This window comes from Crocuta crocuta, unplaced genomic scaffold (genome assembly GCF_008692635.1).
Source record: "Crocuta crocuta isolate KB4526 unplaced genomic scaffold, BGI_CrCroc_1.0 scaffold41, whole genome shotgun sequence".
Taxonomy (NCBI): domain Eukaryota; kingdom Metazoa; phylum Chordata; class Mammalia; order Carnivora; family Hyaenidae; genus Crocuta; species Crocuta crocuta.
This window is the reverse complement of record NW_027529428.1, coordinates 4082914-4109450: the sequence shown is the minus strand read 5'-3', so window position 1 is coordinate 4109450 and position 26537 is coordinate 4082914. Positions and strand designations below refer to the sequence as shown.

At 46.1% G+C, this 26537-nt stretch overlaps 1 protein-coding gene across 2 annotated transcripts in view; it reads right to left on the bottom strand.

Annotated features, from left to right (window-relative positions):
• Nucleotides 1-26537, bottom strand: part of LOC144227672 (guanine nucleotide-binding protein subunit alpha-14) — a 199752-nt gene that overhangs the window by 6233 nt on the left and 166982 nt on the right. For both annotated transcript variants that reach the window (XM_077759357.1, XM_077759358.1), the window contains exons 3-5: nt 5417-5571; nt 2744-2872; nt 246-375 (exon numbers count right to left, since the gene is read on the bottom strand). In XM_077759357.1, coding sequence (XP_077615483.1) covers nt 246-375; nt 2744-2872; nt 5417-5571 — 414 coding nt within the window. The remainder of the gene's footprint in view (nt 1-245; nt 376-2743; nt 2873-5416; nt 5572-26537) is intronic.

The following is a 26537-nucleotide window of genomic DNA, read 5'->3' as shown; positions in this document are numbered from 1 at the left end:
CAGGTTTCTAGGCCAGTGATTCTCCCACTTCCATGTGTATTTATTTTATTCAGTTTGGGCACACTGACTAGGCGTGCGTTTCTAACAAATGCCCAGAAGATGGCGCTGCCGCTAAGCCGGAGACAACACTTGGACCAAAGACTGTTTCGCCTCAAGAATAGAGTCTAAGGCCAGAGAGCTGGCTTCTTGCAAACTGCAGTAATCGTTCTGTTTTCCACAGCCATCCCCTTCCCCACCCAGCATACCTCGTTGTCACACTCAGCCAGGACCTGGTCATATTCACTCAGAGCAACCAAAAAAATAATGGAGGTGACGCTCTCAAAGCAATGAATCCATTTCCGTCTTTCGGATCGCTGGCCACCAACATCTACCATCCTGGTCAACAGAAACACAGATCAGTCAAAGGTTGGCATACACGGCTCTTTGGAGAAAGAGGAAAGGACTCCTTATATTGTGGAAATCAGCACTCTCTAGGGTCCTCGATGAGTTTTTTGAGAGTGAAAAGGGGCCTCACGATTAGAATGTGTGAGCACCACTCCATGGGGGCAGTGAGGAACCCCAGATGTTTCCTAGAACAAAGGAGGCACAGAATGTAAGCGAAATTTCTGAAGACAGATGCAGAGGTCACTCGGGGAGCCTGCTCGGGGACACTGGTTTGAAAGCTGCTGCAATAGTCCAGGCAGGAAGCGCCAGCAGCCCCTTAGCTGCGGCTCTGACCACTGCAGGGTCACACACAAGGGACAGAAAGATGGGCAGTCTTCCAAGTCCACTCAGCCGGATTCAGGCCTTCACCCCTGTTTTTCACCGCTCCTCACGTTTTTCCATAAATCCTCTCTGCGTTAGGTAGATGCCACCCATCTGCCCTATAAAGACCTACAAGTTTCCTCTGTCCTCTGTGGAGATCCAAGGCCTTTATCTGTGTCTTTGGGAAACAGGTCAGAGAGTCACAGCCCCAAGATGGCACAGAAGCTCGAACGCTCCAGGAGTCAGTTTATGGAAATGAGTCAAGGGGGTCTCCCCAAAACACAACAGCAGACAACTTTGAGAAGAATAGGGGCCCCGTCTGGAGGGTTGACTGGCATGCAGCTGGACAGAAGTGCAGGCACCTCATGACCGGACCCCCAACCTTTCAGAGACACCAGTTATCAAGTGTTTTAAGCAAAATGGACCAAGTTTTAAATATCGTCTCAAAGGTTGTTTATAAACACCATGTGGGCCCAAGAGAATTGATCTGTGGACCAGACACCGGTTTTTCCAAGTAACAAGCAGCACTGATTCTGAAATGGTCGTGTTCATAAATTCATGGGCATTCAGATGCAGATTTTCTCTTGCTTTAAAGTTTGTTTATTTTTGGGGCGCCTGGGTGGCTTAGTCGGTTAAGCTTCCAACTTTCGCTTAGGTCATGATCTCGCGGTTCGTGGGTTCGAGCCCCACGTCGGGCTCTGTGCTGATAGCTCAGAGCCTGGAGCCTGTTTCAGTCTGTGACCCCCTCTCTCTCTGACCCTCCCCTGCTCATGCTGTCTCTCTCTCTCTCCTAGAAATAAAATAAAAAAAAAAAAACATTAAAAAAAAATAATAAAGTTTGTTTATTTTTAAGAGAGAGGAAAAAGAGCACAAGTGGCAGGGTAGGGGTGGGGTAGAGACAGAGAGAGAGGGAGACACAGAGCAGGTTCTAGGCTCTGAGCTGTCAGCACAGAGCCCGAAGTGGGGCTCAAACTCACAAACTGTGAGATCATGACCTGAGCCAAAGTCGGAAGCTTAACTGACTGAGCCCCCAGGCGCCCCTAGATGCAGATTTTTCAAGGGCTTCAACCAGAGGCAATGCAACATTGCTCTGGAAACCTTGAGGCAGAACAGGGCTTACAGACAGGGCTTGGGTCCATCTCCACTAGAAAAGCATAATGGAATTAGCTCTAAGGAGGAACATGGGAACGAACAGTATATAATTGCTTTGAAATTTGCAATGCTGTGCATATGTCCCACATTACTCATTTTGTGCCATAATTAAATGCAATGAAGGTCCACTTAAGTCATCCTAAAAGTACTTCTTATATTTGTATGTGGGAATTCATACAGTTTTACACAGATGTAAATACTTTATATATATTATGTAACTAAAAACATTTTTAAACATTATTTTTGAGAGAGACAGAGCTTTAGCAGGAGAGGGGCAGAGAGAGAGGGAGACACAGAATCTGGAGCTGGCTCCAGGCTCTGAGCCATCTGCACAGAGACCGACGTGGGGCTCGAACTTGTGAACCATGAGATCATGACCTGAGCCGAAATTGGATGCTTAGCCGACTGAGCCACACAGGCGCCCCAGTATTATGTAATTTTTAATACACACTTTTCTGTTGGCTCTTCATGTGCTTTTTAAAAAAAATGTATGTTAGAGAAGGGGGTTTAAGGGAAGAGAAATAGTCAAATTTAGGGAAACGACATCAGTGTTTTCGATTTACGGTTCCAGAAGTATACATCCAGGTGTCCGTGTGTTTTACACACAAGAATCACTCCAGACGTCAGTAAGGACACTTTTACGTTCTAAGGGGAACAGAAAGGGGAGTTCCTCTCCATTCTAGAACTGGAGACGTATTACAATTCTAAACACAGGGTGACAGAGAGGGCCATATGGCCTTAGGAGCTATAATCCCTTTTAGGAATAACCCACTTAAGTAAGAATCCATGTGGGGACTTCCAAGACCGGACAGGTTCTTAATGGACCACGTCAGGGACACAGTCTTACCGAAAGATGATGTTTTCCAAGTCAAACGGATACTCGATGATGCCGGTCGTGGGCACTCGGACACGAAGCACGTCCTGCTGGGTTGGCACGAAGGACGGCATTGCGATCCGGTCAATGTCGGTCAGGTAACTGTGGGAGCGGACAGCAAGGCGCCAAGACTTGTGTCAGAAATCGGAGGCCCATCCGGGGCAGTCAGCCTAACTTACCGCACCCCCCGGCCAGGGTCGTGGATTCCATCCGAGATTTCTTGGGACCTGGCCCTGACCAGGCCACCCCAACTATGACCTTTGGGGAGGGAATGTGGATCGGAAGCTCCCACGAGCCCCCTGGGAAACCCGTACACAACGCCGTCTCTTTCTCTGGGCTCCAAGCTCTCTCTCTCTCTCGCTAGCCAGTGAGGGAGCCCGAGGGTCGGAAGCAAAGGATGTCAGGATGGGAAGCAAAGGATGTCGGGATGGGAAGCAAAGGATGTCGGGATGAGAAGCAAAGGATGTCGGGATGGGCTCTCTGACCCTCCCCCGTCCCACACTCACCCCCATCCACAAGCATTATAGAATGTAGATGCTGTGCTCGAAGGCTTTGCTCAATGAATTAGAGTTTCTATGAGCATATAAAGGTGTAAAATAAGCCAACGATGGAGGTAGTGCTTCGGAGGCTCCTGATAAGTAAGGTTCGGCCCTGACTTCTCCCTGCACAGACGGCCCCGGGCTAGGACCGCGGTGCTGAGCAAGCGGCATGAGGGGAGCTCAAGGGTAACGGGCCAACCCTGCTCAGCCCTCACTCCAGGAGGCAAACCACATTCCATCAGGCCGCATGGTGCTTGAGGACAGAGAGCACTGGCCGTGCCTGCAGCACCGACATCGGGGCCTGGCCCTCAGCAGGTACACACCGACGTTCTGACAAGGGAATGCCAAGGTCCGAACAAGCAGGCTGCACTAGCACAAGACCTGGACCAAGGAGACTGCCCAAGCACCTTGAACCTGCCGATTCCGAAAGTGGGGCAAGCGCTGGGCTTATGAGGGCCACGCTCTCTGTGTCAGCTCTGTGCACCTGGCCGTTGCCTACACTCCCGTCAGAGCACTAGCTCCAATGCTCAGGGCTCCGCTGCGTCTCTTCCGAAGGGATCTACATGAACGTATCTACATCAGGAGCCCCGGCCACTCCCCAGGACCTTCACAGAAGCCACTGACGCTAGGCTGTCTCAGGGAAGGACCAGAGATGGCTTCACTGACATGGAGGTGGCTCCCACTCTACAGCTGTCCCTCTTCCTTGGGACACCGCCTGCCTTCCTTCTGGCTCTTTCCTGAGCTGACCCGACACCTTCTCTGCGCTTCTTTTATTTCCTCTTCCTACCTGACTGCTCTGTTGCAGCTAAATGTCCCTGTGCTCAGGTTGGTTGTGCAAACCTGGGTTAATGGCATCAGTCATTCAGCCAGGCACCGGCATCAAAGGCTGCCGAGGTTTTAGGTTTCCCTTCCTGAACCACTGCCTTGTCCGGGCGATCGGGGTGAACCACTACCCACACCGGCTCAGAGGGCAAGGGATTTTGAAAGGGTCCTGGGGCCCTCAGACGTTGGAGGATGACATGGGGCAAAGGGGAAAGAGCTGAGATGCAGAAGCAGGAATCATCGCCTCTTCAAGAAGCAGCAAGATCAATCTATTTTGTCCAGTGACCTCGATGACAAGAGAGGCATCGCCTCAAGAAATTCTTAAGACAATGAAATTCTGTGATCTCCAGGGGATAGTTTGCGTGCAGAACCATCTGTGTCGTTTTTCCTTAGGGATTAATGATTTAAAACGAGAGCTTTATGAATCAAAACTACAGTGGGTAGGCCTTCCCAGGGAGTCAATGAGCAAAGGGGCTCCTGGACTGAGCTTCCTGCGTGTGCTGGGCCTGCAGAGCCTGTCTCGTCCAGTAGAGGGAAGCACCGGATCAGCCAGTGGAGCTGGCCTATTTCATTGCTGGTCGTCACTCTGATTTTAGATCTGAGGACAGTTGGACCTGTCTGTGTACTGATCAGGAAACCAGAAGGCAGAAGGATACGGAAAGAAGAATCCAGAAGCAGCAGTGATCTTTATTTAAGTCAGAAAATTTCGGCACCCCAAATGAGACGAGTCCCCTCAAAGGGAGCCCACATTTGATTGAGCTTCTTGTTGGAAAAGAGAGAGGGGCTTAGGGACACTGGGGTGGCTCAGTCTGTTAAGCGACTGACTTCAGCTCAGATCATGATCTCATGGTTCGTGGGTTCAAGCCCCGCGTCGGGCTCTGTACTGACAGCTCAGAGCCTGGAACCTGCTTCAGATGCTGTGTCTTCCCCTCTCTCTCTACCCCTCCCCTGCCTGCTCGCTAGCATGCACATGCTCTCACTCCCTCTCTCTTTCTCAAAAATAAACAAACATTAAAAATAATTTTTTTTAAGCAAAAGAGGCTTAGAACACAGCAGAGAAAGGTGAGTGCAGACAAGGACAGAGACCTGGGGGCCCACAGTTTTGAGGGGTTGGGAAGAGACAAACCAAGAAGTCAGAGGGGACGCTGGCAAGCAGGAAGGAGGTCGTGTTGCTACTGAGCACCCACATTTTATGGGCAGCTCATCTCTCCCCAGCCAGAAGCTTCCCTGAAGCGCGGCCGCGTGTGCGGAAAGCACGTGGGGCTGTGCCGGGCTCTGTACTCACTACTTGGCGGAGTCCGACAGCTGATACTCCCTCCTCCTGTCGTAACACTCCTGGATGCCCGGGTCCTGCCACAGCTGCTTGATGGCCTCCACCTGGTCCCCGGAGAGCGCACAGACCTTGTCCACTTCCACTTCTCGGATGAGCTGCGCATTTTCCTAAGCGGAGGAAAGAGATCCTTTCAGTGGGCAAAGGAAAAGGGAGCCACCCTGCTGGTGACTCAGGGCCAAGATCTCCTTTCCCCTGGTCTGTGGGTTGGGGAAGATCTCGCTAGATGCCGGGTGCCCCCCAGGGGAGCCGCTCACAGGCAAGCCACTCAGCTACAGCCACAACCAGCACAGATGATGTGGCTGCTTATACCAGGCAGAGCCACAGGGAGACGAGACCCGTGGTGTTGGGTCCGACTGTGAACAGAGAAACCCAAGAGCAATGGATCATCACTGCCATCGGAACGTCTGCATCGCAGGTAGAGCACTTTGGAAATAACATTTTTATTGTCCTGGCGTCGCAGGGCGGGGCGGCGAAGGACGTCCCCTCTGTGTAGACGTAAGGGCGTGCCGTGTCTTCAGAGAACAGAGAAACAATAACCTCACCAACTGAGTGTCCGTCTGTTTCCTTTGTCTTCTTTCCTTTTTGTAATCGCTTACACTTTATTTCTTAGAGCAATTTTAGGTTCAGGGCAAAACGAAGAAAAGTGCAGTGTCCCATACAGTCTGCTGTTTATCATCATGCATCCCTGATGCAACTCTTTCCCTTTTGGAGAATGGCTCTCATCGCAGCCCCGCCAGCGGCTGCCATAATATTGTGATATTTATCATTACGGTCATGAAATAACTATTGCTCTCATGCTATTGCTTCATGACTACAGTACTTGTTAAGATCACCATGGCTGTAATTCCGACTATTACAGCAGTTCACACATTTTGCTCACTTCCCACGTGCCAAGAGGTACGCACACATTATCTCATGTAATCACGTAGGGCTAGCGCGGGGCCAGAACCTCNGGCGAAAGATTGCAGGGAACAAGAGAATCCTGCCCCGGGAGATGGGAGCCGACCCTTCCTCCGCTGTCCCCTCCTGCCACATCTCAGGGCAATTACATCAGGCAGAGCCGGCCACTCACGGGCAGCTGTGAGTCAGCAAAGCATCCATGTAGCAACTGTGACCTCCCTGAGTGGATAGGGCAGTCCCCGAAAAACCTGCGCCTACCTTGTATTATTCATCCCCGTTAACCATCCAGCAGGAGGGTGGAGAAAAGGGAGATCTTACGGATTCACTCGGCTCGGGGCAGAACCGAGGGCTGGGATGACATCAACATGGCTTTGCGCCCCATCTGCCAGGGGTGGATATCAACTCTTCCCTTGACTGTGGGATCCTTAACAGGTAGAGGATCCCATCTGTGGGATCTCCAACAATCCCGTCTGTAGGCAGAATAGGTTAGTGGGAAGTGCCTGGGGGGGGGGGGGACGCGGGGGTAAGGAACTTGAGTTGACTATGGAGTTGGGACTTTCAAAGACTCTAATTGTTCCCAATCTCCGCAGCCTCATTTGTGAAAGAAGCCAGTGATTTTCAAGGAGTCTGATTTATAAACTAGTAAGTACCACCCAAATGTAGGCAAAATCAGCCTCATCACTGTGGCGGATGCTTCATAAGTATTTGTTTGCTGAAAGAGAGCACACTGATCGCCATTAAGCCGTGACCTCCAATCCTGCCCACGAGCACATGTGGCACCGCCTGCCTTCCTCTAAGCCGGAGAGTGAGGAACGGAGAACAGTGCTTGCACGGATCCCCAGGGCTTCTCCTTCCTCCCTGCCTCCCGCCACCCTCCTCCCCCCACGTACAACCAGGTGGCCTCTTCCCACCCAGGGCGTGGCTCAACCCTCTAAACTTGAAATATGTGTCTTCTTCCCTGTCTTTGTAATCAGTCAGGAAATGCCAGGAGGGCAGAGCCTATGTCTTGACTGCCCTCAGATTCCAGAACCTAGTGCGGCGCCTTCTGTCCTGCAGGCATCTAGTCAACATTTGCGGCACATAAACAAATCTATCTTTCTAGCAGAATGTCACGAGAGAGTAACAGCAAAAGAACCTGAGGACAGTATGACAGAAGCCTGTGCCTGTCAGAGCAAGGGCACAGAGGAGCTCGGGGGCAAGAGCGTCTCTCAGAGGAGGAAGTGCTCTGGTGACTTCTGGCCTTTCTCACTCTGCCCCTGGTGGCAGGCGGAATCGTTGCTTCTAGAGTGCCTGCCTCTGCTGCTACTCTCTTCTATAGCACTGTTTTCTCTACCTTTTAAAAAAGTAATCTCTGCCCCCAACGCGGTGCTCAAACTCACGACCCAAGATCCAGTCGGATGCTCCACTCACTGAGCCAGCCAGGCGCCCCCTAAATACACCTCTTCCACTCAGCTTAACTGCTGAGAGGTGGCACTGTGAGACTCATCGGGACGTTACACATATTCCTATGTCCCTTCCTCGCAAATGTCCTGAAGGATCGTACTTCATGGTGAGTGAAACAGAAGTGGAACCAACACTTGTCTCTTTTAGAAACAAACTTTAAAGTGCCGGTGAGTCATTTACCACGTTGCCTTTCATCTACTGTGGTGACTGTCATGAGACAAGATGGCGCCTCGCTCAGCCGGGCTTTCTGAGCAAGTAGTGTGAGCAGAGAGCCCCGAACACACTACATACACAGCATGAGTGAGGAATCATCCTTCATTGTGATAAGTAAGCCCAACTTTGGGGCCAGTTTGTTCCGGGAGCATAACCTACTCTGTTCTGACTGGTCCGTGTTGCCATGGATAAGCCCAGTATATGACTCCGCCAGTACAGACAGAGACAAAGTGGGTCTGTCTACATCCCAGAGGGATGTAGGCTTCTACATGGGCACCCAGTGGGGGGGCGAGGGAGGGGGGAGGTGCAGAAGGGGAAAGACAAGTCTGAGCTTTCAGGTAACCCGGGGGGCTCAGCCAGCCAGGAGAGCAAGATCTAGTGTCTCTTTGGCCATGTGAGAGGACTTTGGAGGGACTCTGGCTCGAAGCAAGGAGGGACTTCAGTCCCCTTACAAACCCAACTATTAGGAACTGGGTTTAGAACCCAGTGAATTCAAGGAGCCCAGACATATTACAAATTACAAGTTTAGAGTTCTCCTCCTGACTCTCATCTGTCGAGATCGTGCTTTTTAAACTTATTTTGGAATCATCTGAGATGTGGGAAATGGTGGGAGAGTTCCTCTGTACCTTTCAAGACTATCCGGACATCGACAATTTATGACCGTGCCTAATCAACCAGCCCCTTTCCTTCTCAGTGTCCACCCCCCCCCCCCAACACACACACAGACTTTTGGCCTGAAAGATTTGAGAGGAAGTTGCAGACACAATGCCTCTTTATTGCTGAAGACGTTGGTGTGATTTCCTACAAACAAGGATACTGGACTATAAAAATCACAGTGTAATGACCAAAATGAAGAAATGTAACGTTGACACAATATTGTGATCTCATCTTCAGACCTTATCCAAAGTTTGTCAGTTGTCCCCTTAATGCCCTTTATCTGCCCCATCTAGGGTCACATCATGCAGTTACTTGCCTCCGTGGTCTCTATCTGGAAAGGTTCTGTGGTCAGAAACTGTTCTGTCACCCTGATCTAGAATGGCCTGACGAGAACATGAGGATGGCTGGGAGGGGGAGTGGCTCAGCGAAGGCCCACTGTGAGTCCTGTGGACCCCTGTGGATTGTTCCAGGAAAAATTATTATGAAGGGCAGAGAGGAATGAGAAAGGGAGTGGCCTGTTTTTAAATAAATTTCATTGAAATGTAAATGACTTTGAGGTGCCTGGGTGGCTCATCGGTGAAACATCCGAATCGTGATTTCAGCTCCGGTCTTGATCTCATGGTTCATGGGTTCAAGCCCCACATCAGGCTCTGCACTGACAGTGTGGAGCCTGCTTGGGATTCTCTCTTTCTCCATCTGTCTGCCATTCTCCTGTTTGCGCATGCCCGCAAATCTCTCTCAAAAAAATAATAAAACAAAAAAAATGAAAGATGAATGACTTCTGTAAACCGTTTACAGTGTGTGTTAGGCAAGTGGGGTTTTGTACGGATTCCACGGCTGGGCTAAATAGCTTCATGCAGAGCAGGAGCAGAGGCACTTTGACGAGCATGTTCTGAGTAATGCACAGAGGGCCCCGCGGGCAATGTGGGAACACTTTTACGTTGCATAAGACTGACCCCTTGGGGCGCCTGGGTGGCTCCATCGGTGGAGCGTCTGACTCTTGATTTTCGCTCAGGATGCGATCCCAGGGTGTGGGGTTGAGCCCCATGTTGGGCTAAGTGCTGAGCATGGAGCCTGCTTGGGATTCTCTCTTTCTCTTCCTCTGCCCCTCTCCCCTACTTGTAGGCACTCTCTCTCTCTCTCTCTCTCTCTCGAAAGACTGGCTCCTTGAGCTGAAGATCTAAAATGGCAATGGTAGGAAGACGCTCAGTTCGCCCGTGGCCCCTCCTGAGGCCACAGCAAATCCACGTCTATCTCTGCAGCACAACTGAGGGCCGACTGAACAGCTTCTGCACGACAGACGCTACAGAGACCATGCAGAGAACAGCAAGAGAGAAAGAGACACACAGAAATGCAGGGAACGCCCCCTCCCCAGCACTGATGCTACCAAGTGCAGTGGGGAGGGGTCATCCTGAAGGACCCTGAGCAGATTTATCTGCCCCAGGGATGGGGGGGGGGACACAGAAAAGGGCTACAGTTTAAAGGAGAAACTAGGCTATAAAAGACCCAGGCTCCACAAAACGGCAGGGGAGCTACTAGAACTCTCTCCAGGTCGGAGGGACTGGTGAACACCACGGTTTACGTCTGCCCTCCACTTTGACCTCCACGCAGGAGCAGAGTCCAGATGCCACGGCCACCCTCCTCATCAGTGAGCCCACACCGGCCCCCCACTGTCCCATCCAGGCACCCCAGCACGGGGCACCCCAGAGCCGCCCTGGCCACTGCACTAAGGGGACACAGGCACACACACACATGGGAACACTCCACACCTGCCCCCACTTCGGCTCCAGATGGCCTGCTAGGGCACTCCCGGCCTAGAACACTCTGGGACCTCCTGGCTCAGGTCTGCTTTGGCTCCAACTGCTGCACCCCTGCAGCCCCCGTGCTAAGCACCCTGGGACACCCTGGCCTGTGGCTGCCTCGATTACGGCTGCCCCTGCAGGGCTCCCTGGGAGTGATCCGCACCCTGCTTTCGTACCAGCCACCTGCACGGATTGCCAGAACACCGCAAGCAAGTGCTGTCCTCAGCTTCAGTCACCCCTCCCGGATACCCCCTGCTCTGAGCACCCAGGACAACCGGGCTTCCACCCGTTCGGCTGCAGCTGTGCCTTCATGGCACCCTCTGCACTAGCCCACGCCCTCTTCAGCTACAACTGTCCTGCATAGAGCACCCGGTGACCCCAGCATACACCACCCCCCGGCTCCAGCTGCTCACCAGGGCCTCATCTGCACAGGCAGCCCCAGGTTGCACCCATTTCAACTACCCAGCCAGGGTGCTCTCTGTGTCAAGAGCCCCAGGATTGCCCTGGCTCGTGCCTACTTCAGCTCTGGTCATCCCGCCAGTGCAGCCCCAGCAGAGCCTGCCCCAGGACCCCAACCCACACCTGACACAGCTCCAGGCCACCAGCCCAAGTCACAAGGCACACACAGTCTGCATAAGGGATGACCACACACAAGACCCTTCCTTCCGGTTTAGAAGTAGCTGCTGTACCTAACTCATGGAAACACAGACGGCAAATCAATCAAAATGGGGAGGCAGAGGAAAATGCTCCGAATCAAAGAACAAGACAAAAGCACAGAAAAAAGAACTAAACTAAATGAAACAAAGACATGCAACATGCCTGATGAAGAATTTAAACTAATGAGCATAAAGATGCTCACTGGACTGGAGAGAAGAGTGGAGGATCTCAGTGAGAGCTTCAACAAAGAGAAAATATTTAAAAGATCTGATCAGAGTTGAAGAACACGATAACTGAAATAAAAAATACACTAGAGGAAATCAACAACAGATGAGCAGATGCAGAAGAACAGACCGGGAATTGGGAGACAGGGCCAGGGAAGCACATCTGCTGAAGAGCACAAAGGAAAGAATTTTAAAATGAAGGCAGGTTAAAGGATCACTCAGAAAACATGAAGCAAACAATACCATTTGCATTATAGGGGTCCGAGAAGGAGAAACGAGAGAGAAAGAGGCAAAAAGCCTATCTGAAGAAAGAACAGATAACTTCCTTAGACTTGGGAAGGAAATAGACATTTAGGTTCAGGGCACACAGAGCGTTCCCAACCAGCTGAATGCAAGGAGGTCCACAGCATATCAGAATTTAAATGGCAAAGGTTAAAGATAAGGAGAGGATTTCAAAAGCTTCAAGGGAGAGCAAAAAGTAACGTACAAGGGAAACCCCATAAAACTATTAGCTGGTTTTTTCAGGAGAAATTTTGCAGACCAGAAGGAAGGGGCATCGTACATTCAAAGAGCTAGAAGGAAAAAGCCTACAGTCAAGAATACTCTACCCACAAGATTATCATTTAGAATTAAATGAGAGATAAAGAAAAAAAGCCCAAGAGAAAGAGTTCCCAAGACAAAAGTTAAAGGAGCTCATCGCCACTAGGCCAGCCTTACAAGAAATGTTAAAGGGACTTCTTCAAGTGGTAGAGAAAGGGACATAATGAGAAAAAAACCATGGGCAAAAAAAAAGATGTAAAATATGACAACATACATATAAACATGGAGGAGGAAGTTAAAAAAAAAAAGGTCTTTTACAATGTGTTCTAATTTAAATGACCATCAACTCAACAGAGACTGCTATCTACTTAGGATGTTCTATATGAACTTCATAGTAACCACAAACCCAAAACTTCTAATTGATAAAAAAGAAAGAGCAAGAAATTCAAGCTTAACTGCAGAAAGTCATCGGTCACAAGGTAAGAGAGCAAGAACAGAAGGGACAGAGAACTACAAAATCAACCAGTAAAGTTAAGAAAATGTCAGTAAGTACATACCTATCAACAATGACTTTAAGTGTAAAAGGCATAAATGCTTCAATCAGAAAACATAACAGGGTGAAATGGATTAAAAGTTAAAACAACAACAAAATGAGACCTATCTACATTCTTCCTAAAGGAGACTCACTCCAGACCTAAAGACACATACAGACTGAAAATTAAAGGATAGGGAAAGATATTCCATGCAAATAGAAGCAGTAAAAAAAAAAAAATTGAGGTAGCAATACGTATATCAGATAAAATAGGTTTTAAAACACACTGAAATAAAAGACAAAGAAGGGTACTACATAATGATAAAAGGTTCAATCCAACAAGAAGATAAAACAACTGCACATATCTATGCAGCCGATACTGGAGTGCCTAAATACATAAAACAAGTATTAACAGACACAAAGGAAGGATATGACAGTAATACAATAATAACAAGAGCCTTTAACATCTTTACTTCCATCAAAGAATAGATCATCCAGGTAGAAAATCAATAAGGAAACAGTGTCTTTCAATGACACATTAGACCCGATGGACTTAACAGATATACAAAACATTCCATCCAAAAACAACAAAATACACATTCTTTTCAAGTGAACATGAAACATTCTTCGGGACAGATCACATGTTAGGCCACAAAACAAGCCTCGTTAAATTTAAGAAGAGTGAACTCATATCATGCACATTTTCCAACCGCAACAGTATGAAATTAGAAATCAATCAGGAAGAAAAAACTGGGGGAAAAAAACCCACAAAACACATGGAGGCTAAACAACATGCTACTAAGTAGCCAATGTGTCAAATGAAGAAATCAAAGAGGAAATTTTAAAAAATACATTGAGACAATGAAAATATAACAGTCCAAAATCTCTGCCGAACAGCAAAACTAATGCTAAAAGGGCAATATACAGGAATACAGACCTACTTCAGGAAACAAGCAAAAGCTCAAATAAGCAGTCTAACCTTACACCTAAAGGAACTAGAAAAAGAAAATTAAACAAAACTCAAATAAAATAAAGAAGAAAATTTTTTAGAAGAAAATAAAAAAGATTAAACCAAATATGAATGAAATAGAGAAAAAAAACAAAAGAAAAGATAAATGAAACCAAGAGCTAGTTCTTTGGAAAGATAAACAAACTGATAAAACTTTAGCCAGATGCAAGAAAAAAGAAAGGACACAAATAAATTAAATTAGAAATGAAAGAGGAGAAGTACCAACCAACACCATAGAAATACCAAGGATTATAAGAGAATACTCGCACAAATTATATGCCAAGAAATTGGACACCATAGGAGAAATGGATAAATTCCTCAAAACATAGTCTTCCATAACTGAATCCAGAAGAAATAGAAAATCTAAACAGATCATTACTAGTAACTCAAAAAACTCCCAACAAACAAAAGTTCAAGACCAAATGGACTCATGGGTAATTCTACCAAACACTTAAAGAAAACTTACTACCTATTCGCCTCTATTCCAAAAAATAGAAGAGGAAGGAAAGTTTCCAAATATTCTATGAGGCCAGCATTACCCTGATAACAAAACCAAACGGATACTACAAAAAAGGAAGCCTACAGGACAATATCCCTGATGAATGTAGTTCCAGTAATCCTCAGCAAAATATTAGCAAATCACATTCAACAATACCAACAAGTGGGACTTATTTTGGGGATTCAAAGATGTTTCAATATTCAAAAATCAATCAACTTATACACCCCATTGACAAAACGAAGGATAAAATCATAAGATCACCTCAATAGAGGTAGAAAAGGCATCTGACAGAAGTCAACATCTGTTCATGATAAACATTCTCAACAAAAGTCAGAGGGAACATACCTCAACATAATAAAGACCACATATGAAAAACCCACAGCTAACATACTCAATGGTGAAAAACAGACCTGTGTCTCTAAGATTAGGAACAAGACAAGGCTGTCCATTCACCACTTTTATTGAACATACTACTGGAACGTATGACTGGAAGTCCTAGCCATAGCAATCAGACAAGAAAACAAAAAGTATCCAAATTGGTAAGAAAGAAGCAAAACGATCACTATTTGTAGATGACATGATATTGTATATAAGCAACCCTAAAGACTCCACCAAAGAACCATTAGAATAAATAAATTTGGTAAAGTTGCAAGATACAAAGTTAATACACAGAGACTGGTTGTATTTCTATATACTAATAGCAAAATAGCGTAAAAGGAAATTGAGAAAACAAATCCATTTACAATTGTGCCAAAAAGAATAAAATACCTAGAAATGAACTTAACCATGGTTGTGAAAGGCCTGTATTCTGAAAACTGTAAGACAATGAGAGAAATTGAAGATGACACAAACAAGGAGATATTCCATGATCATGGATTAAAAGAATATCTTTTAAGTGTCTATATTACCCAAAGCAATCTATACATTTAATGCAATTCCTATTAAAATACCAACAGCATTTTTTCACAAAAGTAGAATAAACCTAAGATCTGTATCGAATGATAAAAGACCCCAAATAACCAAAGCAATCTTGAGAAGGAAGAACAAAGCTGGAGGTATCACAGTCTCAAATTTGGAGAGATACTAAAAAGCTGTGGCAATGACAACAGTATGTATAATACTGACACAAAAATAAACACATAGGTCAATGAAAAAGAATAGAGAGCCCAGGGGCGCCTGGGTGGCCCAGTGGGTTAAGCGTCCGACTTCGGCTCAGGTCATGATCTCACGGTTCGTGTTCGAGCCCCATGTCGGGCTCTGTGCTGACAGCCAGCTCACAGCCTGGAGCCTGCTTCAGATTCTGTGTTTCCCTCTCTCTCTGATCCTCCCCTGCTCATGCTGCCCCCCTCTCTCTCAAAAATAAATAAAACATTTTAAAAAATTAAAAAAAAAAAAAAAAAAAGAATAGAGAGCCCAGAAATAAACCCATGTGCATAGGGTCAATTAATCTATGACAAAAAAGGCAAGAATATGCAAATGGGAGAAAACGGCCTCTTCAATACATGGTTCTGGGAAAATTGGATAGCTACATACAAAAGAATAGAACTGGATCCCTTTCCTACACCAAACACAAAAATAAACTCAAAATGGATTAAAGACCTAAATGTAAGCCTGAAACCATGAAGATCATAGAAGAAATCATAGGCAGTCATCTCTTTAACAATGGCCTTAGCAACATTTTTCTAGACACGTCTCCTCAGGCAAGGGAAACAAAAATCAAACTAAACTATTGGCTCCACCAAAATAAAAAAGTTTCTGTGCAAGGAAGGAAACCATCAATAAAATGAAAGGGTAACCTACTAAAAGGGAGAAGATATTTCCAAACGATATATCCAATAGGAGGTTAATATCCAAAACATATAAAGAACTTACACAACTCAACACCAAAACAAACAAACAAACAAACAAAAAAACAAGCAATCTGACTAAAAAATAGGCAGAAGACCTAAATAGATGGTTTTTCAAAGAAAATTTACAAATTCCCAACAGATACATGAAAAGATGCTGATCATCACTAATCATCAGGAAAAAGCAAATCAAGCCACAATGAAGTCACACTTTACACCTGTCAGAATGGCTAGAATCAAAAAAAAAAAAAAAGAAGAAGTGTTGTTGAGTATGTGGGAAAAAGAGAGCCCCTTGTGCCCTATTAGTAGGAATGTAAATTGGTGCAGCCACTATAAAAACAGTATAGAGGTCCCTCAAAAAATTAAAAATAGAAATACCATATGATCTAGTAATTCCACTTGTGGGTAATTACCCGAAGAAAACAAAAACACGAATTCAAAAAGATAAAGGCACCTCTATCTTAACTGTAGTGTTATTTATAACAACCAAGATCCGGAAGCAACCCAAGGGTCCATGGATAGATGAATGGATAAAGAAGATTGATATATGTGTATAATGGAGCATTATTCAATAATAAAAAGGATGAGACTTTGACATTTGCAATAGTATGGATGGACCTATAGAGGGTATCATGCTGAGTGAAATGAGTCAGACAAAGAAAGACAAATACTATATGATTTCACTTATATGTGGAATCTAAAAAACAAAATGAACAAAAAAGCATCGTATACAAACTGATGGCTGCGGTGGGGGGCGGGGGCGGGATGGGATGAGGAAAGCAGATGAAGGGGAATGGGAGATACAGGCTTTCAGTTATGGAATGAACAAGTCATGGGAATGAAAGAGACAGCACAGGGAATGCAGTCAAGGATACTGTGATAGAGTTGTATGGGGACAAATAGTAGCCACACTTGTAGTGAACAGAGTATAAGGTATAGACTTGTCAAATCACTAAGTTGTACACCCGAAACGAATGTAATGTTGAGTGTCAAGTACACTTCAATAATAAAAATACTGACTTCATCTCGTGCAAAGAGGGGAAGAAAAGTCAAAAGAGAAACAGGTTTTGAGAAATTTATAGACTTGCATAGGAGACACGCTGAGTCTGACGTGGCTGGCATCTAAGTGGAGATGTCCAGGAAGCAGGTGAATAAAATGGGTCTGTAGTTTGTAGGGCAGTCCTGTGTTACAGCAGCATATGCAATTGAAATTGCCTAACACATCTGTTGATTAAAAAGAAAAAAAAACTCAAACGAGTAAATAATATAGGGGCCATTCAGCAGATCAAGAAACATGACCAGTTTCTTAAACATTGAGCTCATATCTGGCATTTCCTCTATTTCTTTCTCAAACAAAACCACCATTTTTACCACTCTGAAGGAGGAACACAGAAAACAGATGTCCTCCATGTGCGTTTCACTCGGAAATTCCCAGGGTAACCATGTAAGGAGCTGCTCACGAAGTGGCGCCTTGCTACTTTCACGCATGGATCCACGGCTGCCCAGATGACAGTCCCTGAGGAGCCCAGCGAGCCCCTCTGGCTGGAATTCAGAGCCCAGCAGGCAGCCCTGTTCTCTGCCAGATCCTCACTGGGAGAGCTCCTTACACCATTAACCTCCCAGGACTGCAGAGCCCACGGCTTTCTCTCCAAGACTGACTTTATTACTAACTAGGGGAGAGTGTTCTGGAAGCCAGAGTTCTTTTGTCAGATAGTCAAGCATTTTCATTACGATTTATACTAATATCTTCTATGTGATAAAAACCTAATAATATCTCAGTGTCTACTGTCACATGTAATACCTACGAGCTTTACAAACTTTTGGAAAACAAGATTGAAATAAATATAGGATTAAAAAGGAAAGTTCCCTGTAACACAGTATTGCTGCCTTTCATACAATCACTCCTACTTATTTTGGCATCTACATCAAAATCCAGAATGTGTTTACATATCCTATTAAGCAAAAATTATGAAGTAAAATTTCAGTGCTCCATTACGATCAGCGTTTAATGCATCTCGAATGTTACATTATAAAGAAAATGGTAGGGATGCCTGGGCAGCTCAGTCGGTTAAGCAACCTACTCTTAATTTCAGTTCAGGTCATGATCCCAGGGTGGTGGGATCAAGCCCCATGTCGGCCTCCACGTGTGGAGCCTGTTTGGGATTCTCCCCCTCTCTGCGCCTCCCCTGCTCATGATCTTTCTCAAATAAATAAACACTAAAAAAAAATAAAGAAAATGCCAGTCAACTATACTAGAAACAGAATTTTTGCTATAGAGAATAAATAAGAAACTTCTGCTTTTGATAAAAGACAACTAGGAAATTTCAATCAATTCTTCCACTAACGACAGCTAGAAATGGTGAACAAAGTATATTTTCAAAAATATGCTTGAAAGTGCCATAAAACTAATGAAATAGTAAACATTACTGGTCAGAATATAGGGAAGAATGGCATCTAAAAAGTTGAACCAGCATTTAGGAAGCCTTTTTCCCTGGGGCTGCTGCTTATTCTGGAAGGTGGAGCAGCTCCTTTTTATTTTTTTATTTTTTTTTTAATTTAGGTATTTTTTTTTAAATGTTTATTTCTAGGATCGAGAGAGAGAGAGAGAGAGAGAGAGAGAGAGAGAGCGTGAGCAGGGGAGGGTCAGAGAGAGAGGGAGTCACAGACTGAAACAGGCTCCAGGCTCTGAGCTGGCAGTCAGCACAGAGCCCGATGCGGGGCTCGAACCCACGAACCGCGAGATCATGACCTACGCGAAAGTCCGACGCTTAACCGACTAAGCCACCCAGGCGCCCCAAGAGCAGCTCCTTTTTAAAGATCACAAGACTAGGGTGACAGGGATTGAAGTTCAAAAGTTAGCAGGAGCCAAAGGCCCTTGAAAGCCCTCTGGTTCTGGATTTGGATCCCAAAGGGTAGCCCTGAGGGGGTTGCAACTCAACATGGAATCACCACAGTCTCAGAATTGAATAGCCTCAGACACTTGGCAGAAGAAAAACAAATTCCATTTTGGAGTTTAGAAGACAATATCTCCCTTACCCCCATATAATTTCTTCATGTGCATCTAGCACATCACAGAAATACAAAACATAAGAAGCGAACTCCCAAAAATGGGGACAAGTAGAAAAATGGAAAAAGATATGCCACACAAACACTAACTCGAAGAATGCTGAAGCCTATTACAATAAAAGTAGAACTTTAAGGTTTGTCAATAATACCTCAATGAAGCTGAAAAAAAGGAGACTTTAAGCTTAAAAGCATAACTTGAGATAGGAATATTTTAAAGGACAAAGATTCAGAAAGACCTAACAATTTTAAAGTTCTATGCAGTTAATAACATAGGCTCAAAATATAGAGAGCAAAATTTCTTAGACCGAAATGGCAAAAGACAAATCATCTTGCAGGAATTTTTTATGACGTTTTTATATAGTCAACGTACAGTGCTATATTTGTTTCAGGTGTACAATATACTGATTCAACGATTCCTTACGTTATTCAGTGCTCATCATGACAAGTGTACTCCTTAATTCTCATCACCTATTTCACTCACCACCCCACCACCTCTCCTCTGGTAACCATCAGTTTGTTCTCCATAGTTAAGAGTCTGTTTCTCGGTTTGTTTCGCTTTTTTCTTTTGCTTGTTTGTTTTGTTTTCTTAAATTCCATGAGTGAAATCATGTGGTATTTGTTTTTCTCTAACTTATTTCACATAGAATTATACTCTCTAGCTCCATCCATGTTGTTGCAAATGTTAAGGTTTCCTTCCTTTTTATGGCTGAATAATATTCCATGGTATATATGTACCACATCTTCATCCACTCATCTATCAGACACGTGGGTTGATTCCGTGATTTGGCTATTGTAAATAATGCTGCAATAAATGCAAGGGTGCATAAATCTTTTCAAATTAGTGTTTTCATATTCTTTGGAGAAATACCCAGTAATGGAATTACTGGATCATATAATAATTTTACTTTAATTTTTTTGAGGAAGCTCCACGGAGCTTTCCACAGTGGCTGCACCAGTTTACATTCCCACCACCAGTGCATGAGGGTTTCTTGCCCACACCTCTCATCTTACAGGAAAATTATAACATAACTCTCTCAGTAACTGATAGAATTTTTTAAAACTCTATCTATTGACTGTAAAGACACAGTCAATTCCAACATCCTGATCAGCAAATCTGACCTTAGGGACAAATGTAGAGCCGTATATTCAAAATAACTGTACAATATGTGCTTCTTCCAAGCACACCTGGAATATTTACAAAATGACCATTTACTTATTACGACTTCATATACAAAATTGGTTTTCCAGTTTCTTTTGATCAAATTCCAGCTTCTTCAGCAACTCTTGCCTCCGGCAGGGACACCCTTTCCACTGGCCACCATACACTAGGGTGCCATGAGGGACACCCCACTCACTATGCAAGCATATGACTAATTCACCCCTGGTCCACAGCTACCTAGCTTTCTCCTTGTAGAAAGGCAATCTTCCACCACACTCAGACTGGAAATTAAGCTTTCCTAACTCAATTCTAAATTCAAAAGAAGTCTTTATTTCTACGCCAATATTTGTCTTCCTCTTTCTCCTCATCTTTTTTTCCAACAAAAACAAATAACAGAATTCACCGGCCACGAAGTGTTGGCAGGAAAGGCCAGGTTACTTTATCTTTTCCTGTCAGTCAAAACTTGAGTGGGTTTCACTAAAAAGGCTCTTTCCAAAGGCTCCTGTGATAAATGACTTTGGCACAAACATCTGTAGGTACAATGAGTATTAATGATGCAACTGAGAGATGGCCTTGTACTGTGTCAACTTGGCTCAGCTGAAACGGTGCTTCCCAGAATTCCCTTATTGTATGCTTCTGGGTGAGGGTTGGCCACAAGAGGAATCTGAAAGAGCTCTGGGAATCAGAGGTGGAACATAGCCATTCTGCTCTGAAGGTCAGAGCTCTGCTTCAGCTCGCACTGTGGCTGATCTTCTGGTCAACCTCACGGGTGCCGGCAGCAGCTACACCCTCAGCACCAGCTCGGAACTTCTCCTTCAGCTTCTCCAAATCCTGGGGCCGCTTCTCCACAGCCTGCCCGGGGCAGACACATGTGTGTAAGTCGAAGGCAAAGGATGCCAGCTTCTGCTACAAGTCACCTGCACGGTTAACACAGAGATGGTGAGAGACACAGGCAGGTTCCAGTTAGGGCCCGTGGGGTCCCTTTTGTCTTCATGGGTTTGGTTTGTCTTTGCTCTTCCTGCTTCACATCCAGTTTTTCCTCTACCCCACTACCAGTCCTGCTAACCAATCCCCAGATCTGCAGAGCAAACAGCCTTCTAGCACATTCTTCAAAGCCCCACCAGTTACATATGGTGCAATCCTTACAGTAAATCCATTATCCCAGGTCACTCTGAGTGACTCTGACTTCCTGACCAAACCCAAACTGATGCACGGAATCTTCCATGCCAGTCCATTCAATTCTACACAGGGGCAAAATGCCCTATAATCTTAGGTCCAGACTGTGGTAGCAGCTTAGGCCTCAGTTGGGGGTGACCCCAATGTCTCAAACTCAGCTGGACATTGGCAGCCAGACTCCGTCATCCTTCAAGACACACCAGCTCCATGTTCGGTCCAGGACTGGCATGAGGGAATGTAAACAGGACCGCTGCCCTGCCCTTGAAGATTTCGGCGTTGGAGCTATGCCCGCTTGGTGGAAACCACATCAGACCCCCACAAAAATGCTAACAAAGAAACGGATAAATTTCAACTGAGGATGCAGGATGGGATGAGCTAAGATTTTCCCAGTGGAGGTGGCCTGACGTTTGTAAAGAGAAGGTGGCCGCCTTCCCCTCCTTCCTGCATTAACGTGGATTCCTGACTGCTTGTCAATGACAGCACTGTGACCCGATCAGCTCTTTGCTATATCGATTTTCACACGCCATTCCTTCCCCCTAAGATGCTCTGGAAAGCATCAGAACCCCTCAGGTCCCAGGGTAGCTGAACATATTGAGGTAGAATTCACCAGCAGCATCTGGTAGCTTCCCCTCTGTACCAACCACTGCCCCTCCCCCCACTGAAAGAATAAGTGTATTGGCCAATGGAAAGCTGCCTCTCAGAAAAACATTTGTTTTGGGGCCAGTTGAACTGACTATGTCCAGAGGCCTATGTTACGCGGCAAGATGGGAATTTTTTTTTTTTTTTTTTTTGGTCCCTATCACCATCTTGTCCCTCCCCTCCTTCCCCCCAGTTGACAGAAGTTCTTTTAGTTTTGTTAGCGAATCAACATTGTGTTATGAGAGATGGTTCAGTTTCATAAGAGGAAGATCTGTCCCCGTGTCTGTGTGTATCCTCAGAACCTGGGGGGGCAGCGGCTAGCAGGACATATGCCAGTCTCTACCCAGGTCCTCCTCAGACAAAGCCAAAATGACTGTGGCCAGGGCCTGGGTGTTGGAAAGGCCGAGCAAAGGCTGAGGGGCAGAAGTCGGAGAGAGATCAGAGAGGTGGGGCTCGGGTGGCCTGGTCCTAGATACCCCCCCCAACCCTCTGTCACCCCCCTCACAGGGAGGGTATAAGTGCTTTCCACACCCCCGGTGGCTTCCTGTAGCATCACCATCAGCTGTAAGGAATCCCCCGTTCCCTTTGGTACTGGATTATGTCTTCGGCCCTTCCAGACAGCAAGGCAGAACTAAAGGCGGACAGTTATAAAAAGTATTAATTAGCAAGGTCTCCGTTCATAACAGGTTGGCTCTAAGTGTGTGTTTGTAAAGTTAGTTTTGGGGAGCTCGTGTTTTCCCGTTAACACAGAGACTGCTACGGGTCCACCTTCTGCTGCATTTTCGGGCGGGGGGCTTATAGGATGTGCTGGATTTCCACGCCCCCTGGCGGTCAGGTGTGACCACAGAACTGAGTTTCTGAGCAATGGAATTCAGGCTGAAATGAAGCACGCTGTTCCCCCGGCCTGGCCTTTAAAAACCTCCCATACAAGCCGCCTCCACTTTGTCATTCCTAGATTCTCAGAAGAAGGGACAAGCGGTCAGGATCTTTGAAGGACCGTGTAGAGCATAGCCCACCACCAGTGACTCCTGTTAAACTGAGATGATTGTGACAGAGAAATAAACACTGATTTAGCTAAGCCACCGACGTTTGAGTACTGAGTTATTACAAAGGCTATCACATTTTATTTCATCTACAGAGAAAGAGAAACGGTGTTAGGATGGGGAGGTCCCAGGCTACCGCAAGCGAGCATTTTAACGAGCCCAGAGATGAACCACTGAACTGAAGGCACGGGGCTGCATTCTGGGTACAAGGATTAGTGTGGTTTGTGTACGATTTTTTAAGCCAATTTCTTTTTTTAATTTTTTAAATGTTTTTTAAAATTTATTTCTAAGAGAGAGAGACAGACAGCATGAGCAGAGGAGGGTCAGACAGAGAGAGGGAGACACAATCTGAAACAGGCTCCAGGCTCTGAGCTAGCTGTCAGCACAGAGCGTGATACGAGGCTCGAACCCAAGAACGGTGAGATCATGACCTGAGCTGAAGTCGGACACTCAACCGACTGAGCCACCCAGGTGCCCCAAGCCAATTTCTTTTAAAAGACTCATTTCTCCATCCCCATTCTACTTCACAATGGCTCTCTCTTCAATGTTCCCAGATTCTTAGACCCAAACTGCAGTATACACACTTCCTTTACACCCACTTTCCTAAAGAGCATGAGCACCCAACCCGCCTCATTCCCCTTCTCTCCACTCGAAGACCAGATCTGCCTGATGGGCAGCCATTAATGATCAGCTCTGGAGAGAAGAGCTCTAAGCTCTTATTTGTCAGTTTCTAGATCCATATCTGAGTCCCAACATGGTATTAATAGAGAGGAAGGCTAATGCCCCCCCAAAGTTCAGAGCCTTGACAGCACACGGAAGTTTATTTTACACTCCTTCCCATACCAATCTGCGCAGAGGGTGTGGGTGGGGAGGACTCCACTCCACACAGTCATCAGGGACCCAGCCCTTCCAGCAAGTGGCTCTGCCAATCCCCACGACCTTCAAGTCCTGCCCCGGTCAGCAGGTGAGGGACAAGAGCATGAGGACAGTGGGCAGAATGGTTTATGGGCCAGGTCTGAACACAGTGGACTTCACTTCTGGACACACTGTTCAGTGGCCAGAAGTAGGCACCAGGCGTCCCCTGACTGCAAAGGAGGCTGGGAAATGGGGTCTTCCTGTACTCGGGTGGAAAGCACGATACAATTTGGTGAATGGCTACCATCATCTCTGCCGCTCAGATTCTGAGAATCTCTTCACCACGGTGACCTCTAAGGTTTGTGTGGTGCCTACACACACTTCTGGGTAAACCAGGGTGAACTACAGGCGAGAGGCCACACCCCGCTCTGCCTGTTTTTGTAAATGAAGTTCAGCGGGACCACAGCCAGGCCCTGTCACGTGAGCTGAGTTCACAACCAGGACAGCAGCACGGAGTTGATATAACAGAGCCTGTAGGTTCCACAAAGCCTAAAATGCTTACTCCCTGACCCTTTCCAGAAAATGTTTGCTGAGCGCAGGTGTAGATGGGTAATTTCTAATTAAGTGCATCCGAGTAGAACACTGTTGTGACCTTAACTCCCTCATTCATTGAACCGGCAGCCATGTAATTATGAAGCACCCACTCTTTGCCAGGTACTACACTAGGTACGAATCTGCAACTGAAAAGAAATCTCCAGGCTTTGCAGGAACAATGGTAACAGGTGTGTAGGGCACAGAAAAAGAATCCTCTTTAAAAAACATATTCAGCGTAAGAAAATTTCCCCATGCTTCCAGAATTTTCTTTGGATTGTGGACCTTCCGAGAGACTTGGAAGCATCCAAAACTCAATAAAAACACCACCCAGTGGAGAAAGCTGGAATGGTTTTTGATTTAGATTCCTTTTCACAAAATTTAGAGAATGTTTGCATTTTGTTTTGTTTTGTTTTCCTCCGTGGCTTCCTTAAGCAGGCCATTTTACCATGTGCTACTTTCCTGGGGTGTAGTATGAGGCAGTTTGTTTTTGTAAAGTCTTTGCTGTGTCTACCAGCCGGGGATCAACCACCAGAGGTTTCCAGAAACCCTGGAATGAAATCCAAGACAAGCAGGCTGGCCCTAGACTAAGTAGACAGTCCCACATTCTCCCTGGAACACCGCAGATATTCAAGAGAAGCCAGAGGATGGGGTAGGGAAGGAGCTTCCTTAAGTCCACTCCAAAAAAAAAAAAATCCTGCCCTTCCCCCCCGTGCCCATCCCCCAACCCTGCTGTAAAGCAGGTTTTCTACTCAAAAGCAGGGGGAAGGAAATGGCAGATTCACAAGTTCAGCAATACGAGCCAGGAACCTCCAAGGCTGAGGCGAAGGACAAACATTACTTCTAATGATCCTGAGCCAGAGCCTTATCTGGACAGCTAGCTCTCTCTTTAAAAGCCATCTTAGGCCGGGGCATAATTCTAGAAATTTCCTTGTGTGTGCCTCCTCGTGATCAGACATCTCCCCTCCCCGCTGCCCAGATATGAACATTAGAAACAGCAGAAAACATGGAAAACCAGCAGGATTATGTACTCCCATCTGGACCGATTGGAAGGTGGGGCTGGGCGGAAGGACATTTGTACCCCAAGGCCGCTTGTGCCAAGGACAGCAGGATTCTGGGACTTTGAAGTTCGGGCTCCCAGCTGTTCCACTCAAGAAACTTCCCTTCCCTGTCTCCATCCTGGGGTCTGCATGCTCACCGGTCTTCAGATCCGATCTATACGATGGGATACACTGAGGCAAGATAAGAGGTTCTTTCTGTGTCTGGGCATTTCTGTTCATGGGCTGTCCATCAGCGGAGCAGCATATAAAGTGCTCAGTAGAGGGGCCCGTACCCATTCAACTCCCAACAGATGGTGGCAATTCTAACCTGGCCCTCCTCCACCTCCCCGTCTTCCTACATGCCTGGTGCTTCCGGGCCCCCTCGAAATAAGGAAAACATACAGTCAGACCCTCATTATTCATGGATTCCAGATTTGCAAATTCACCTGTTGGTTAGAATGTATTTGTAAGCCCCACATCAAAACGCACAGTGCCTTCACAGCCATTTATGGGCGTGCACAGAGCTGAGAAACATGTGAATTGCCCGATGCCCGTTATCCCGGCGGAGACAGGCATCAGCCCTTCGTCTCAGCTCTCATACTATAAACAAGCGTCCTTTTTACAGTCTACTTAGTGCTACATTTGGGCACTTCTGGGCTGTGTGTCAGCAATTTTGCTCTTTAAAATGGCCCCCATGACAGTGTTGAAGTGCTGTCCTATGTTCCTAACTGTAAGAGGGCTGGGATGTTCCAGGGGCGCCTGGATGGCTCGGTCACTTAAGCGTCCAACTCTTGGTTTTGGCTCAGGTCACGATCTCACTGTCTGTGGGTTGGAGCCCAGAATCGCGCTCCACACTGACAGTGCAGCGTCTGTTTGGGATTCTCTTTCCCTCTATCTGTCCATCCCCCAATCACTCTCACTCTCTCTCTCAAAATAAATAAACTAAAAAAAGAATAAAAAGAAGACTTGGATGTTCCTTCTGGAAAAAACACATGTTAGAGAAGCTTCATGCTTCTCTATTCATCCTACCCCAGGGCCTCAGTGTCCTCATTGGTAAAATAAGGGGGGCAGATTTAGCATTCTACAGTGAAAAACATATTCTTTGATTCTATGGCTTCGTAACCATTCCATCTTGTGGATACCCTTCTTTCAAAGTATAAAGGAAAATTCACTCTTTCTAG